Source organism: Hippichthys cyanospilos, chromosome 5 (assembly GCF_059441005.1).
Source record: "Hippichthys cyanospilos isolate Australia breed blue-spotted pipefish chromosome 5, RoL_Hcya_1.0, whole genome shotgun sequence".
Lineage (NCBI taxonomy): Eukaryota > Metazoa > Chordata > Actinopteri > Syngnathiformes > Syngnathidae > Hippichthys > Hippichthys cyanospilos.
The window spans coordinates 21,527,984-21,546,471 of record NC_142373.1 but is presented as its reverse complement, the minus strand read 5'-3'; the positions used below and the strand labels follow the sequence as shown (position 1 = coordinate 21,546,471).

The window sequence follows — 18,488 nt, the reverse complement described above, 5'->3', positions numbered from 1 at the left end:
GTCATTATGTCATCTTGTAAAATAAAGAAATAAAAATCATAAAAGGGCCATCCTCCCAATGAGTCATGATACTTAAGACATTTTTGGATGGAACGCCAACATTACACGACAGTGACAGAAAATGTGACTCCTTCGCTCGAGTGACTTTCCAAAACAAATGTTTGCCGTGTGATTGTCTTCACTTGACTTTGTGGTGTTTCACAGGAGACAACAAATCATCAGTTGTACGTGGACATCAAGTTGCAGAAAAACCATGAGGATTTTTTTTTTCACTCGTCTTATTGTAGAACAAAGATGACATTTTTAACTGGAATCACTTATTAATTATTCATGTATTATTACAATTTATTTATATGCATATATATATATATATATACATATATATATATATATATATATATATATATATATACATATATATATATATATATATATATATATATATATATATATATATATATATATATATATATATATATATATATATATATAGTATATACAGTTCATCTTCTTTAAATATTTTTATATGAATAGACTGGAACATTGTTTAGACACGGACTTATGAGAGTTCGAGGGGATTGTGGGTAGATTCACGTATAGTCAAATTGCTAATTACGTCAATATTTAACAAATGTTTGATTTTACAAGATTATAACAAGATGTTTGTATTTCTTTAAAAATAATCATGAAATGAAAATGAATGTGATCAGTTTTATGACCAACATAATTTTACACCAACTTTATTCAGAAGAATATACAGTAGCAAGTGTAAAAAAGACATGAATGTTTCAGATCTGCAACTTAACAGATTATTAATGTTCATTTTTAAAATCATGTTCTAAAACAGCGGCACGATACAAAATGTTTATCCATGCCTCCTCAACTAAAGTATCTCTTACCTCTGGTCTGTAGACGTTCTCAATTAAGAACATAGACTTGGTGTCAAATCTAATTCTCGCTTTAATTTGCACTGAATTCACATTTAGCACAGTTATGGGCAACACTAGCCACACTTTGTGATCTCTTTGCTGGCATTTTCTTTTGTGTTTGGTGGGTAGCTTCAAATGCATAGAATAACTGTAGACATCCTAACTCCCAAACAGATTGATGTGCCCCATTTCGTGATACTTTTTTCTCATGTTGCATGAAATGGAAATGCCCCACTCCCGTCTCCTGATTTTTTAATCTACGCTTCTTTCTCCTTCGTCTTTTATTTACAATCAGCATACAAACCTTCTTTTTCCTCTTTTTTTTATTTGCGATTGGATTGGCATACAAACCAGAACTTCGCTCAGATGCACACAAGACGCAAACCGACATCCAAAATCCGATTATGTTTTCCTCCTTCGGCTTTCTGTAGCTAAAAGAACCATCAATCCATCTGAGCGGCACCTCCATGTAATATATTTATACTATATTATACTATATACTATATACTTATACTATACCTGTGATTATATATTTAAAAAAATTGTTGTGATGGAACACGTTTACAGTGGACCCTCTGTTTACGACGTCCCTGCCTTACTTTGTTTTTCCCCTTACGACGTGGACGGCGACAGTATTTTAGTCCCCTCTTTACGCTATTGTTTTCACCTTGCAACGCCTCAAACATGGCGGTCAGTGCGCGTGTCTACTAAGAGCAACGCACATACGACACTACACGCGTCACTACAATGCTGGTCTGCTATTGGTCGACGTCATGGAGACATTAAGACGCTGGTCTGCTATTGGTCAGTGTCACGATTCAAAATGGCGGCATTTTAAAGCTTGTCCTGGTGTGGGTGCTTAAAAAAAATTGTATTTATTGTGCATTTTACTGCTTAATTCAAACTTTAATTGGTTAGCCGTGGGTCCCAAGATTGCTAGTGATGTTAAAGAGGGAAGTAAGATGATTAATATGGAAACAAAGCTGGAGATAATCAAAAAATACAAAGAAGGCTAAGCTCGGCTAGCCACCCTCACTAGGGAATCTGGCCATAACAAGATCGTCACGCCACTCAAAGGTAAATAAATCCTCCATATATTTTTTTTGTTTATGATGTTATTTAATTGTATACATGTAGATTATATATAAGTAGCACTTACTATACTATTTTGATACCAATTTTAAGAATGCATATACAATTTAGATTTTTTTTACCTGGGGTTTTACACGCATTAGTTAACTAACATAGGTTTGGTTTGCCCGCCATACGGATTTATCTTGTAAACCGGAGGCCCACTGTATACGATAGTTTTTTTTTTTTTTTAGCAACGGACGTCGACACTTTATCATAAAACACCTGAGAACAGTTTCGAGTGTTGAAAAAAAGGCACGAGCCCTGTAGTTCTCCTTCGGCTAAATGAGTCCATCAGTCCAAGGTGTATTTGCCCTTTAGACTGAGTGTGAACGATTCTAGGGGGAGGAGCTTTAATGGAGGAAGTAGCCCCTTTCGATTGGCTGCGGTCGTGTGTATGTGCTAGCCGACCTCTACAGCGAGTGTCGCGAATCACTGGATCATCATAGCGGGGGCACAATAACATTCACGGGGGTGGGCTGGTCTGTACAAACCACGCTCGGATCCGCTGGCGTGGACCCGAACGTCAGCCCGCGTGGTGCACTTGAATCGGAACGGTGTGCGGCCGGCGGTCCCGAAGCGAGCAGTATGCATTTGGACTGCAGGCTGCTACTATGGAAGGAGCGGTAATGGTGGGCACGGGGCCGACAGGGGCCGAGGTTCTCGTCCTGTCGATCCTCGTCATCATCCTCACCGCAGAAGGCTGCAGGGCGCAGAAAGGTGGGTGCGAAAAGCACGCAACGAGTGCTGTAAACACTGTTAGGAGAAGGGGAAAACACACAAATTAACACAACTTGTTTAGTAGTGCAATGAAATTTTGGTTGCGTCCTACTGTGGCCATTTTCGTGATCGGAATTCCGTTTGGTTTTACGCCGCTCGCCGCCATGCATTCGCTGCGTTAAAACCAGGAGAACCGGTTTTGTTCATGCGGTTTTCTTTTGACACGCGGAGCGCATTTGATTGCCCCCAAGACCGCCGATTTAAAGCATGGCGTTAGAGCAATAGTTTGAGGTGCGAGTTCAACTCCTACCTTGTGTTATGATATAAAATGGGGGGAGGATCTTTTAAATGCCTTCAAGTTTTAAAGGAGCATGGCTAAAGTTTCGAGACCGCAGCACATGTCGGGCATGTTGTGGCCTTTCCCCTCGGTCCAATCACGCCCGTTCCTCATGTTTTCACGCTTTTATGGAATGATTGAAACGCGAATCCCACATTAATACACTAGGAACCAATCTAAGCACATTTGAGACAAACCAGTTGAGTTTTTCAACAGGCAAACTCAGGTGGATGAATTTTGGGGGTGGGGTAAACCGTGTGGGGGGCATGACTGTAAACACGTGGACAAATTTGTCATAACTTTTCATTCCAGCTCAAAGGTCTTGCACGGCAGTCTAATGTGGCAAAGGCCATGCACTGAATGCAATGAAATAAGGGGTCAGTTGATTTAAAAGTGATGTGTTGTGGTGAGTTATTAGGAAGGTAACATGAGCTGCTGGTGAACATTGCAGTGAGTCAGAGCAGGGAAAGAGGCTTTTGTTTTTGTCCCGTTCAGCTGGATAATGTCCACCGGGACGCTCTTGCGTAACACAGATAAACACACTTCAGCTCTCCTTTAAAAAATCTTTAAGGTCACAAGTTGACTTTAGTTGCACTTTTTGATGTATTGCTTATGATTAGCTAGTGTTTCGCAACTGCAAAAGAGATTCAAGAGGATTCTTTAAGGTCAAAAACAAGCCTTTGACTTCAAAATTTCCCATAGGAAATAGACAATAGATAGTCTGTTCTTGGGTTAAAACAACATTCAAAATCATGTAAACATAACAAATAAGTTAACTACTGCTAACAGTAAAACAAAACAAAATAGAGTAACCGACAAAGGTGAATGGAACTTAGAGAAAAAGAACTTAACCAAAGTCGGTTGTAAAAACAGTAAAAAACGGTCTGAGCTCAAGATTAACTGACCTCTTATTATCATGTTCAACAGCGGATCATCTAATGCAAAAAAATAAAAAACAACAACTAAAGAAAAAGCAAAGCCTCTGACCATAGTTCTAATGAGGTACCTGTATGAGGTCCTGCAGAAACGCAGTAGCGCAATAAGTGTTGCCTAAACGCCAGAGACATTTAAATGAGCAAGTTGCCTAGGTGAAGTATGACAAGATGCTCTGATGTCTTTACAGATTTCACAGGTGGTATCATGCCAACCCTTTGGAAGAAGTATTGCAAAAAAACAAAGAATAGCTAAAATCACAAGCTTCTTCTTTATTGCTTTATGGACTGAGCTCTATTGAGATTTGCAGATTTGTTGACGTTTTGCGTGTTATTGTACGGGCCATCTTTTGGCGTGTCATAAAAAAGCCAAAGTGATCTTAAATATGTGTCTTGAAAAAGTGGCCCTCAACAAATGTGAGCTCACTGAAGCCCCGTGAGATTTACTCACGTTTTGGGTGTTGCTATGGAAGAAAAGAAATAAAATAAATAAAAGCCTTCAAAAAGCTAAAACCATGCATTAGTCAGTTTATGCTTTGATCCTCACTGAGCGTAGTAGCTGAGATCTCGAGAGAAAAGCAAAAGAAGCCCAGGGTTAATCAACTGACAAGAACTTAACTGAGTTCCAACAAGCAAAAAAGGTCAACTTTTGGCTGTGTTCTTGTTCCTGCGCAGGTGATGGCTGCGGCCCCACGGTACTGGGCCCCAGTAGCGGGACGCTGTCGTCTCTGGGCTACCCGGGGCCGTACCCCAACAACACGGTTTGCGAGTGGGAGATCAGCGTGCCCCCTGGCAACAGGGTCCACTTCTGCTTTGCCGAGCTGGATATTGACAGTGGTGACTGCCAGGTCAACTACCTCCGCCTGTACAATGGCATTGGACCCACCAGGAGCGAGATCGGTAAGGGAGACATGCCCATGCAGTTAGGGCGATGTGATAAAAAAAAAAAGGAAAACCCTGTCTTGGGTTACATCTTTGATATTTGATGTGCTTGACTGTTTAAAAAAGGAAAAAAGCAGAAGAAAAAGCAAATATTGCAAATATTTTAAAAATTACAAACACCGGTAAATTCTTGCTAACTAAAGTTATGCAAAGTCACATTAACTATGTTATGTTAGTTAAACGTAGAATATGGTGAATAGGGTGAACCTAGCTCGTGTGAGGGTCACTGATGAGAAATTTAGCTTTTTGTTCGACATTTCCTCTTTTGAACAAATTTCATTAAATATTCATTATATACATATAATATATATATATATATATATATATATATATAATATACAGTATATATATATATATATATATATATATACAGTGTATATATATATATACAGTGTATATATATATATATATATATATATATATAATTTGCTATTAAAATAGTGAAATATAATATTACTATTACTATTATATATAGTATAGTATATTACTATATAACTATAAAGTATAATATTACTATTTTTACTATTTTTTTTCATTTTTTTCCCTTTACTAAACTCAGGTCTAGGGAAGTTATGTTTGTTGGATCTAGATTTGTAATACTGGTACACCGAAATACAACTTTTTGTGTATAATTTTTATTTCAAGTAATGACTGTAAATGCTGACTACGTCATAGTTAGTAAAAGATTTGTACATTCTCTCTCCATTTAAACCAAACAAAAAAATGACCTAAATTGGCTGCTGCTGAACTGAGCACGTCTTGTAGTATAATTAAACATCAAACTAGAAAGCTTTTAGAGCAGTGCTTAAAGAGGCTAATCTTAGCATGTTAGCTTGCGCAAAACAGATGAGGTGTTAAAGCAGTTGTCTTCTTTTCTTCTTTTTGTCCTTTTGTTTGTCCTTGTTTTTGTTATTTGTTGTTGTTGTTGTTGTTATTTTTGGTATTTTTTAAGGCAGTATTCACATAGTAAATTTATTTTAACATCCTATACCAAATAAAAATGCTACACCAAGGTAATCAGCAACCACATTTAGCTCTTCAGCTGTTAAAGGACTGTAAAGTACAGAGAAGACAATTGTATGCAGTTAGGCTTTAACATGTTTGAGATTTAAAAAAAAAAGAAATGTTTTAAACATTACTTTTATTGTTCTACAGCCAAGTACTGTGGACTGAAGGTGAAGGTGAACAAGCTAATAGAGTCCACCGGCAACCAGGTTACCGTTCAGTTCATGAGCGGGAGCCACCACACTGGACGTGGATTCTACTTGTCCTATTCCACCACAGAACACACAGGTAACACACACTTAGCACTTTTCTTAATTGCTTGTTACGTACAGTATCATAGCAAAGGTCCTTGCTTTGGTCCTTGCCCACTGTTTTGATTGGTGGGTTGTTTGAAACTTTAAATGTTTGCTGTCTCTTGACAATAAAATTGTTGTCACATCATTATGCTGCAAGTTTGATGCTAAAATAATAGCTGTTCATGCCTACAATCCATTTTTTATTTGACATGCATTAAAAAAAACATCCAAACATTCAGCATAAAATCCAAATTTCCTTACGTTTTATTTTTTTTACTCAGCTGGTGTGGCCGTGGCTTTGCCTTTTCAAACCGCAAAAAGAGGAAATGGAAGACGTTCCTTAACTTGAGTCACAGTGGTTACTGTATTTTTTACAAACAGTTTTTTATTTTTAGAGTGCATTAAGAAAATAGAAGGACGGATGGATTTTTGCTGTTGTGCTTATTACCAAAAATGTCTGTCTGTGCTAGAGTCAACCGCGTGGCCTTCAAACAATACAAGTCACCATCGTGACCATTTGTGGTTGGGAGTATCATTAGTCATTTTGACTCAGCGACTGGTTTACCAGATACACTTTACGAAACAAGATTTCTGGAGAGTACCCAGGAAGACGTGTTGATTTGTGGATCTGACAGCGTTTGGGTTGCAAAACTGTTCACTGTTAAAACCTCAACCTTTTTTCATGTTTAAGATGTGTAATATTTTCAAGTCAGTGTGGTATTTACCTGTGTAATAAGTCTCAAATTAACAATTTGGTATGAGGCATCGTAAATAAATGGCTGATATAAAAGTGTGATTACAGCATCACAAAAGAATAGAACACATTTAAATAGAAAACAAGCAAAACTAAGGCGTTTTTTGTGGAAAACCTCAGAAATTTGATTTGAATAATTCGAGGTGCAAAGGTGCAATTACTCTACTCACCCTTTTTATTGCCCAATTACTTTGTAGAAAATTGAAATAATGTATAAGAAAAGTCATGTATAAGTTACACTACTATATTTTCTCATTTTGTCTAGCTCTTCCCTGTTATTCGTCTCATGATCACACACAGACTAATAACTACAAAATTTAGTTGACATTCTCTGAACTAACAAATAAAGCAATCAATGTGCTTATGAGTATTACATTCCAGATAATAAGAATTAATTTTTAATGTATTTTTTCTTAATTTGTCAGTACACAGCAGATGGGTGCTATTATTAGTGTGACTTTTTTTCACCAGACTGGTATTTTAGCCAAAGAAATAAGTCAGGTTGGATTACTGTATAGTTGTCTTTACAATTTATAAGTTTTGTGGTGCGCTGGAGGTTTTTCCCAGTAGCAGACGACACCTTGGACCGGTTGGGTCAATCACAGGGCTAAACAAGCATTGACTTTCGCACGGAGTTCATGCTGCCTGCACGTAGGTCAGGCCATTCGACTTGAAAACTCAGCGAAAGGTTGACAAAAGCAGACCTTTTGTGGGAGGGTAATTTTGTTGCATGCTAGCTCAAGCACAATAGTCTCAAAGCCACTATTTGCTTATAGGACAAAGCTAATTGTTTTTACATCAACCTGTTCTGACATTGTTTACTTTAGATCTCATCACCTGCCTGCACAAAGGAAGTGATTTCCCCGAGGCGGAGTTCAGGTAAACTCCTTGCTGTTTGCTTTGCGACAACCTTTCTCTGATTTTTTTTTTTTTTTTTTTAACTGACATTCAATTTCATTCACTCTCTTCCAAAGCAAATACTGCCCAGCTGGATGCTTGACGTCAACCGAGGAGGTTTCGGGAACGATACCGAATGGATACAGAGAGGTAAGCGATACCTGACTGATAAATAGTTATGAATCAGGTCACATCAGGACATAGCTGTCACTCACTTTAGGGACGTATTTATCAGTTTTGTTTGAGCATTACTTCTGCAATGACACACACTTGTTCTATCCTACCATATATGGGTCCATATTTGATGCTGAGTGCACGGGTTTGGCCATTACACACGAGAGTTGCTATTAGTATTAAACTCAATTGTATCCACTATAAAGCACCTCTTTGAATGCTGCAAATTCATCTCTTGTTTTTATTACAAAAAGGTTATTGCGCCCATGCTAATTTGCTTTTCGTCTGTTTAGATTGCACGGGCCTAATTTCAATTTAGCCCTCTATCTTGTTAGGCGGAAAGCTAATGCAATAAGCTGCGACTGATACAATTTACTGCCTTGGCGCTTTAGAGCGGCACCCAACACCTGGCGAGTCAGGACATGTTGGTATATGTCTGGCGTCTCTGCAAAGTCACGTTAGGCTGATAACCGCCACAACTTAGGCTGGGATGAAAGGTCACAATATTGAACCGTGCAAAATGGCTCACAGATGTTAAATTGCCCTTTCTAAATTTGATTATGTTGATGGCTTTTGTCCATTAAACGTTATAAAATATTGTGGAATGCTGAGAAATGCTCGAGAAATACTCGAGTAAACTCTAAATTGAATTACAACATGACATTTTTATATCGTAGCAAATTCTACTCTCCAAATAGGTAACTTTTCGATTATTACAGGGATGCACAAAGAACGCATTTTAGCTCAGGGTGCATGTCGAGGAAAATCTGTTAAGTGGGCCGAACTGGTATAAATCATGGTATATGACTTAAAAACAATTAGTTTCAATTAGATGTAGATTTTTGCTTCTGTCTTGGACCAAAGCCGAATGACCGGTAATGCCCCACAAGAGAAGGAAGGATTTTACCTGCGCTAAACAGTTGCACTATGAACCTAGATGCTAATGCTAACGTGAACGCTAGTGCGGTATTTCAATTTCTGCCACTTAAGTGATCAGCAAACTGGGCATAGCTTGTAAAAGTACGAATTTTTGTCTATTGATTATGGACAGCTGACTGATGTGTTTGCTCCTATTCGTTTTCGTTAATGTTTCCCAAAATCATCTTGCGGGCCCCGGGCTATAGGCTTGATATCCCTGGGTTAGGGTTTATGGTTACTGCCAAAATTGCATTTAAATTCTGAGAACTTAGTCAAAATCCAAATGAAAGAAATCCATGGAGGACTACAATGTTGGTTATGACATCATTGCATATCAAAGCAAAAAAAAGATGGCTCGGTTCAGTGGTGCCTTGAGATATGCGAGGCTTGTGGTTTTTGTTTGCCCGCCTCGTTCCACTTTGACCTTGCGGTCCATTTAAGGAACCCTTGTGTTTGTGTGCTGTAAACTGCTCTTTTCTTTTTGGTATCTGACTCGGCGGGGGCGCGATAATGTCATCACCGCATGATTCGGCAGAGGGAAGAGGGCTGTTGCCGGGCAACTGTAGGACGAAAGAGGGTGGGGAGGGCTAGGTGGTGGCGGCGGGCTGGGCTTTGGGGGAGTGGGGCGCCCCTCAGGAACAGAGGAGGGCCCGGGGTCAGAGGGGTGAAACGGAGGTGAGATAATGCTTTGGCCCAGAAGAAAAGAGCTCCTAATCCAATGCAGCTGCGGCGTGTTCTCGGAGAGTGACTCAGCGCAGCTGACATGCAGGACAACACCTCGCTATGTGTGTGTGTGTGTGTGTTTGTGTGCTTCCTAGCATCATCATGCATGTTATTATGGTGACTATGGAGGCCTGACACATTGACATTGCGTCCGTGTCAGGGTGTAGCTATCCACTTCATTTCCAAGCAATACAGTTAGATTTAATTGTATGGTGTATGTTTTTTTTTTTTCCTATCTTCAGCACAATTCACCTTTTGAAGTCCCTAAACATCCGGTAAACATTTATACCCTTAAGGACCATAAATGGTCCTCGTTATAAAAGGGTTGAAACAAATATTACAACCGGTTGGAATAATTGTGATAACTATATACTATATTAGGGTGTTTGGTTGGTCAATAATCCATAACTTCATTGATTTTAATGCATTTTTTTGAATTTAGAAAATGCATTTAGAAAATATATAAATATAAAAACATACAAATATGCATTTTGCTTTGCACACAAAGTTTCAATATCAGATCTAACGATAAAGTTTTTTTTTTTTTTTTATGTATTATGCTTTTTCTTTGGTCCCAACAGTCAGTTCTTTGAGGAACAAATAAATATTATTTTCCACCAAGAAGAAGTTTCAATGAGGAATAATTGAGATGATTATATTAAAGCCTATTGTGCATCATTAATTCATAATTTTTTTTTTTTTTTGAGCAATGGCCATTTTTAAGAAAAAGCTCACTATAAAAGGTACTAATGAGGTGACATACTTTTAATAGCTTTAATATACTGCAAGTAATAGAGTCTCTATAGTGCCAGTCTACAAAATCAAGTGCACTTGTCCTGATTTTGAGCCGGGTATTGGGTTACAGATCAATTTATGAATCCATATCAGGCTCAGTGCGATCCGGTCATAAGACGTCAGACTGTTTATATAGCTCACGCGGCGGCTATAGCTACCCCGCCTACACAAAGCAGAGCTCTTTGGAAACCAACTCGAGTGCTTTGCTCGGAAGTGGCGTGTGTGTTTGTGTTCATGGGAAATTTCAAGCAGCCTTTGGGTGAGTGTTGATTGCCCGGCGGCGTCCATGTGAATAAATACATGTGTGCAAGCACACTCGTCACTCTGCGGGGTCGTCCCACAACTCGTTAGCGCCAAATTCCTCTTGTGGGCTTTTTCCAGCCATTAAAAAAAAAAAAAAATCGCAGCTGTTTGCGAGAAGGTTCTCTTTTGTTTTTTTGGTAGCACATCTAAATTGGAAGACGGCCGATGGGGTGATTCACTACCTGGGACGCTTGAGAGTACTCCCCACATAGCGGTGACGTCACGCCGAGTCATGGGGGTTCCATTTGCCACGGTGTCAAAGATAATGTGTGGACCCTGTATTACATGCTTGAAAACATGTACAGTCTTTAGAACTTTTGTCTCATGAAGATCATGCTCAGTTTTTATTTATTTATTTTTAATATATATTAGATCCTTGGTCACATTGTGATTGCCTCAAGTCAGTGCTTCTCAATTATAGCTTGCAAAATTTAAAATATGCTGGGAAAAAAATCAACTCTTCCTAATCCTTATTTTTATTTGTTTTATTTATTTGTTTTATTTATTGCAATCACGCTTCACATTTCTTCCGCGGGTCACCTGTGTGCCCCACTACTAGAGGACTACCTTAAGTCATATTTCAGTGTTTTGGGAGAACACATTGATATTTTTATTGGCTCTTCTTTTTCTTTTGCTCTTTTGTTATAGTTTTAAAAAATACTTGCTTTTTTCTTTATTTTCTGAAAATTGGAAGTATGTTTTATGAAAAATTTGAAGTATGTTTTATGGCTCATGATATACAGTTTTCATTTTAAAAAATACTTTTGTATAATGTTATTGCTTTTATTTTGTTTTTTTGTATTTTTTTTCTGCCAATATGTATATATCATTTATGGACTACATAAAAAAAAAAGATCAACTGTTCTTTTTATTGCATCAAGTTGCATGTACTGCATTTCTTCATAAAAGCTTTTTTTTGGGGGGCGGAGTTAAATTAAGAGAGTAAAAATATTTTTTTTAGTTCCTATTCCTCTTAAAGCGAGGGTATCCCCATTAGTCACCGGTTGTTCCCCATTCAGAAAACAATTCCTTGTAATTTTCACTACCTCAGTTCAGAGATCAAGTGCTAATCACTTGTCTTGTCTTTGAATACTTTTGCAAACCAAAACAGCAGCACTTAAATGCTTCCTAGTCCCAGCTCAAGCGCAGGTTCTTGCAACTGGCGGCTCATTGTTTTGATTTTGTTTTTCTCCCACTGGTCTAGTCGTCTCCCCTGTGTTTGGCTGCTGTCCACGCTGGCGTGGTGTCTAACGCCGTGGGGGGCAGGATCTATGTGGTTAGCAGTAAAGGTATCCCGCACTACAGGGGCACACTGGCCAACAACGTCACATCCACTGGGTAAGAAATGAAGAGAAGTTCATGCGGACAAATGTATTTGGAAGCCTGGTTGTACAGAAAATGGAAGAGTGCATTTTTCTCTGCCCCTACCCCCTCTAATTTACTTTTTATTGCCCCTCAGAGGAACCCTGTCCAACAGTCTCTTCACCTTCAGGACAAATGGTAAGTGTCATGTGACTTGAACGGTTTAAAAGTCACTTGGTTGACTTTCTTTTATTACCTCTTAAAGGCTGCTATGGAACGCTGGGATTAGAGTCCGGCGGCGTGGCGGATATTCAGATCTCCGCCTCGTCCGTTTGGGAGTGGAACGACGCGGCGGGAAAGCTCAGCGTCTGGGCGCCGTCGGGAGCTCGGCTAAAAAAGGCGGGACTGCCTTGGGCGCCCTCTCAGAGCGACCAACACCAGTGGCTGCAGGTGGACCTGAAACGACAGAAGAGGATCACGGGTACTGCTCGGCTGGCAACCAAAATATCAAGCACACCACTTAGCTCCATTACACATACTGTATGATTCACATTTTGTTTGAAAATCACAAAACGCCAACTGGTCGCACTGATCATCCCGGATATTTCCAATACGTCTTTTGTTCCACAAAGGCATCACCAGCACAGGCTCCGCACTGAGGGAGTACCCGTATTACGTGACGGCATACCGTGTCCTCTACAGTCACGACGGGCAGCAGTGGCTCTGCTACAAGGAGGCCGACTCCACACAAGACATGGTAATCCAAGCTGCTAATCAGTTTATCGATAACGTCGCCAGGCATCCATGTCGGGCAAATTGACAGGAAAAAATGACTCCTTAGATGGCTCAGGGGTCGCCCACTTTGCGGCGTCGCCATAGCAACCGGTATTGACTCAGGATTTTTCTCAGGAAATGAGTGGTTTCAGTAGAGTGCTGAGATGGACACGCGGTTTTAATAATGTATGGATATGGATTTAGTGTCCTGTTTTGGGGAAAAAATGCCTCTGGGAGGCCTAAGATTTTTTTTTGGGTGTGATTCCAGGTTTTCCAAGGCAACATCAACTATCTGGACGAGGTGAGGAATAATTTTATCCCACCCATAGAGGCGCGTTACGTTAGGATAAATCCAACCTGGTGGCAGCAGAGGATCGCTATCAAAGTGGAATTGCTCGGATGCCAAGTGTCTACAGGTGAGAGCGTACGCTCTTTTATTTTTTAATGCCAGCTGCTTAGTAAACAGCACAGTGTGTCTCAATTCCCATGTTGTTTTACTGTTTGCTTTGTTTTCTTATCTTTGGAATTTAGGGGTGTCAAACTCATTTTAGCTCAGGGGCATATGGAGGAAAATGTATTTTCAAGTGGCTCGGACTGATAAAATGATGGTATATAGAAACAATTACTGTCAGTTATAAGTAGATTATTTGCTATGTGCACTGGCCTCATCCCAATTCCCAGTGAATATCAGTGGTCAGGAAAGTCACGTAAAATAACTTCCTTTTTGGTACCTTATATATCCCAATATAACAAGTAGTTGTAATCCACTCCTGCACTCATTGGTCAATGTCGTGTCGGCTAATCACTCGTCGTGCTAATCACTTGTCTTGTAGGAATATATATATATATATATATATATATATAAAATCAGGCTAAATTAAACCATGTTGCAGGCCAGATTCATTTAGCACAGGGGTGGGCAACTCCAGGCCTCGGGGGCCGGTGTCCTGCATGTTTTCCTGTTTTCTCTCTCAAACACACCTGAATCAAATGATTAGGATTATTCTCAAGCTCCAGCAGAGCTTGTTGATGAGCTAATGGTTTAAATCAGGTGTGTTAGGGAGAGAAAACTGGAAAACATGCAGGACCCCGGCCCTCGAGGGCTGGAGTTGCCCACCCCTGATTTAGCAGCATGTCCCAGAAGCTGTTAAATTTGGTTGTCACAGTACAGTTTGATTCACTTTGGTAGGTTTTTCTCTTCATTTTCACCTAATGGTATTGCTTGGATAGTTACACCATTTTAGTCAGCGGACCCTGATGCAATAAGTGCTACAATAATTGCTCACTCAAAATAATTTAGTGCTTCTAGATGCCACAAGATGGCAGCAAAGCACTTTCTTCTATTAGACATAATTATAGAGAACCAAAACTTGAAATAACTTAAACAATATAATACATAAATCAATATTCATGTTAAAAACATTCAAGCTGAATACAAAAATACATGAAATTAAATGTTTATCAAGGAGAAAATTCCTCTGCTCATTTATTTCATGCTGCAGTCAGCATATAAAGAAATATAATATATTGCACTCCAGACAATGGTAGCACAATGGAGCCGCGAGAAACCAAAGCATCTCTTACAAAGTGTCTTTTTAGTGGTGAAAACAGATGCTAGACCAAGTTCCACTTTAACTCTTCCAGTGCCAAGTGTTATAGGAAAAGGAAACCCTAGAGGGCCAATATATTTCGCATTTGTACTCACCTTTCAAGGCCAACAGAATATGTAAATATGGGTGCTGCCATTAAATGATTGACTTCCATTCTTTAGTTTCACTAGCATGTAGGTAACAGCTGTGTTCTAAGTGTTGAAACACTGCCGTCCAATAGTCACAGTTATCACTATAGTGCTCAATATTAAGATGCGCTGTTCTCTACAGCAAGGAAGGGTATCGAGCCCAGGATGTTCCCTCCTCCCCGGCCCACCGCTCGCCCGGGAGCCACCAAACGTCCTCGTACGCTCGGCAAGACCACAACGCCTCCGAACATCAGAAACACCACCATGCCGCCGCCTCTCACTGGCAAAGGTGTGTTTATAAAAACCAAAACCGAAAAAAGGGCCGGGTTTGTTTATTCTTCTTATTTGCTTCCTCAGAAGTGGCATTGGCTGCCGTCCTGGTGCCTGTCTTGGTCATGGTGTTGACAGCACTCATCTTGCTGACGGTTTGTGCTTGGCACTGGAGGAGTCGGTAAATATCTTCCCGTCATGATTGGACTAGAATAATATAAAAAAAAAAAAAACACACACATTAACGATACTGTTTTTCTGACTCAGTATCTCCGTCGACAGGAAGAAGAGCTCAGAAGGAACGTATGATCTTCCTCACTGGAATCGCAGCGGTGCGTTTTTGTCCTTTTCACAGTCGCCTTTGACAACTTCCCAATGGGAAAGACTCGTGTTGTCCTCGCAGACTGGTGGAAAAGTATGAAGCAGCTGCTGCCCTCTAAAATGGTGGAGGCGGAAGACTCGGTCCGCTACAGCAGCAGCGAGGTGGGCCGGCTCTCGGCGAGAGGTGTCGTTCCCAGACTGCACGCCGAACCCGCAGGTCTGACTTTTCTCTCTCCGCTGAAATCAATGCAAATGCCGTCAATCGGTTCCAGCCCTTCTTTTTGTGCGCGTCTTGGCCACCAGGGTGCACTATAACACAGTCACACAAAAAGGTTTGGCAGCACACTGAAAGAATCATGCCTGTGAATATTGCAACGGACGTCTGTTTACTAGAGATAGACGAGGCACAAATCCCATGAGAAGAGATGTCTCGTGGCATTAAGTCCACAAAAACGAGATGTTTGCTAAATTTCTAATATAAAACAACGGCTAACATAAATCTTGCAGTCTTCAAAACGTTTCCTTTTGACAGAGCAGACTGCAACAAAATGAATAATCTAGTGCGCTAATGTAAATAGAAAAGAGACACGCTCATTTTTCAAAGACAGATGAGCTCTTTCTTAATTCTGAAGTCTTGTGTCCAGCTTTTATTCGCTGCGGTATATGGCCCTTTTTTTGTACTTTTAACAAACCGTCTTTGACATGTCTGCCAATATTTTACCATGTTTTTCTTCTACAAGAAAACCAAAATATCACCACAGGTGCATCCTATAGTTCTCCTGTAGGATTGCGTATATTCACACGAGCTATTAATTATATATTTTTGACTCTTGATTCTTGCGAAAAACAAATATAAACACACAAGACCAAATAACCTGTCTGCACTTCATATAATTACATATGACATTGTAGATCTCTCTCCCCATGCATTTTGGTCAAGACGAAAAGACGTCAAAACCACAGAACACACCTGGTTTGTTAAAAGTGATCAGTACAAACAGCAACTGTCTAGCTCTCAGCATCAAAGAATTTGAGTCATTTTTGTCTTAACTCATTCAATCCCCAAAACACCTTTTTTTTTTTCCTTCAACATTCAATCTCAGGTACTCATTTACATTTTTTTTCAAGTGTTAAGCTAAACAAGGTTCTAAAACTCTCTAGGTCAAAATGAATTAAGAACTAATGTAATCAATTACTTTATCAATTTCGTACCTAATCGATTTGTCATTGATTATAAAGTTTCAATGTGATCGACTGCTTTAGGTCATTTAAGTGCTAAGGTAATCAATTACTTTTGGTTTTTAAGGTACTAAAGTACCGTATTTTCCGCACTATAAGGCTCACCCTCAATTAATGACATTTTAAAACTTTTTCCATATATAAGGCGCACCCTCAATGACATATTCTAAAACTTTTTCAAAGTAATAACAATAATAACTCAAATAATAACTCTAAACTCTCAATAGCATAATAACTCAGTCAATATGAGCAACCTTGTTCAACTGTAAACACACAAAAGAAACAGGTAAAGCTTACTTTATCACTTCATTCCCCACCTACCAATCCCATTCTCAATATTGATCCATACATAAGGCGCACCATCAGCTTTTTTTTTTTTTTTTTTTTTTTTATAAAGGCTTTTAAGCACGCCTTATAAGTGTGGAAAATACGGTAATTGATACTTTAAGAACTAAGCTTATAAAAGAACTAAAGTAACTACAATTACATGAATCCATATTTACCTAAAGTAGACAAGCAGTGGACACGCTGTTAGTAAAGGAACACACAGCTCATGGCAGTATTGTGCATTTTATCTTTACAGTTACAGTAAACAGTTACAGTTAGGTTTTTTTTTTTTAAAGGCTATATTGTACCGCACCTTAAAAGGTGATATTTTGTGCTGAATACGCAATGTGAATGGTTTTGTAATATAGAGACACCGATTGTATCGCTACAGATTACGCACAACCACTGGTGAGCGGCGTAACAACACTGGGCGCCCGGTCCACTTTTAAACCCGACGAAGGTCCCGACCCGGGGTACAGCGACCCAGACCTGTACGACGCCCCCATCTCCCCGGACGTCTACCACGCGTACGCCGAGCCCCTGCCCGCCTCGGGGGCGGAGTACGCCACGCCCATCGTGGTGGACATGGGCCGCCACCCGTCGGGGGCGGCGCCCTCCGCTTTGCCGCTCCCGCGGACAGACGGCGGTCGTTCGGCGTACGACACGCCCAAAACCGCCACGGGACATGAGCCCACCTATCAGGTGCCTCAGTGTGGTGCCGGCAGAGCCGAAGGGGGCGCGTGATTGGCTGACGATCGTGTACACACGGCGAGTCGGATCCGCTTGCGTTGGCGCCATTCCAGTCGGATCACTGAAAGCGCAGAAATGAATGTTTGTTCGCGCGCCGCACGGGGCTCATGAGACGAGCGCGCCGACTACTGTTTTTCAAAATCTGTGATTCTTGCTTTTGTGAAACTGTGATTTTTGTCTTTTGTTCTGTTACAAAGGTGATGATGGAAAACAATTCCTCCTTAGCTCAAGTTGTCCACGGTACGCGTTATCTTGGAAAGCGTAACTTGAAATTGTTACTGCTTGTTTGATTATATGGCTGCAAACCTCTAAGAATTCCAGAGTGATTTTTTTTTTTTTTTTTTTTTTTTACTGATATTTATTATTGAATCCTGCTGATGACAAGAAGCCCATCCCCCGTTGCTTACGCAGACCAAATGTGGCCTATTTTTTGTGTGCCATAACTCAGCAGAATGAACGTTTTACAGTCTTAATGTGAGAAATAAAGCAAAGTTCTAAGATTGCGCTCTGTCGTTTGTTTGACGGATGATCAACAGGCTAATTAGCATTTTGTAATCTTTAAGGTGAGTTTTATCAGTGATTTTTTTTTTTTAAACCACAAAAACAAATGAGGCACATGTTCTGAAACCAATTGGGTTTTTGGATATACTGTACGCTTGAGTTATGCACAAAGAACATTGCTCCATATTCATTTATGAGTAAGGCCAATTAAACGCTAACATAGCAAATCAAAAAGGTTTTAAATTGTTTTGCCATTGACGACTGAGCACATGAAACAACTTAATGTGTTTTACAAAATTAATTGACAAGCTACCTGTGCCACTAACATATATCTGGTTGCAGCATTTTTGGTATCAAAGAATTTCAGTCAACAACAACAAAAATTAGTTTGACATAGTATCTGATAGGAT

General features: G+C 39.8%; 1 protein-coding gene across 2 annotated transcripts; it reads left to right on the top strand.

Moving 5' to 3' along the window:
- The first annotated feature begins 2,442 nt into the window (after window positions 1–2,442).
- dcbld2 (discoidin, CUB and LCCL domain containing 2) lies at window positions 2,443–18,080 on the top strand. Of its 2 annotated transcripts, none has more exons than XM_088415839.1 (15): window positions 2,443–2,780; window positions 4,725–4,949; window positions 6,147–6,284; window positions 7,874–7,925; window positions 8,021–8,093; window positions 12,061–12,194; window positions 12,316–12,356; window positions 12,424–12,639; window positions 12,791–12,915; window positions 13,201–13,348; window positions 14,813–14,959; window positions 15,028–15,121; window positions 15,223–15,272; window positions 15,344–15,478; window positions 17,219–18,080. In XM_088415839.1, the coding sequence occupies exons 1-15, from the start codon at window positions 2,675–2,677 to the stop codon at window positions 17,569–17,571; spliced, it is 2,037 nt and encodes a 678-aa protein (XP_088271965.1). In that variant the 5' UTR covers window positions 2,443–2,674; the 3' UTR covers window positions 17,572–18,080. The 2 variants fall into 2 exon arrangements, with proteins under 2 accessions (XP_088271965.1, XP_088271964.1); XM_088415838.1 differs by having other exon boundaries at window positions 15,208–15,272.
- The last annotated feature ends 408 nt before the right edge of the window (window positions 18,081–18,488 follow it).

Coding starts and splice junctions, on each gene's coding strand:
- dcbld2 (XM_088415838.1), top strand. CDS start 2,675: ATGGAAGGAGCGGTAATGGTGGGCACGGGGCCGACAGGGGCCGAGGTT. Junction 12,195..12,315: donor AACAACGTCACATCCACTGG/GTAAGAAATGAA, acceptor ATTGCCCCTCAG/AGGAACCCTGTCCAACAGTC. Junction 15,122..15,207: donor GCTTGGCACTGGAGGAGTCG/GTAAATATCTTC, acceptor TTTCTGACTCAG/TATCTCCGTCGACAGGAAGA.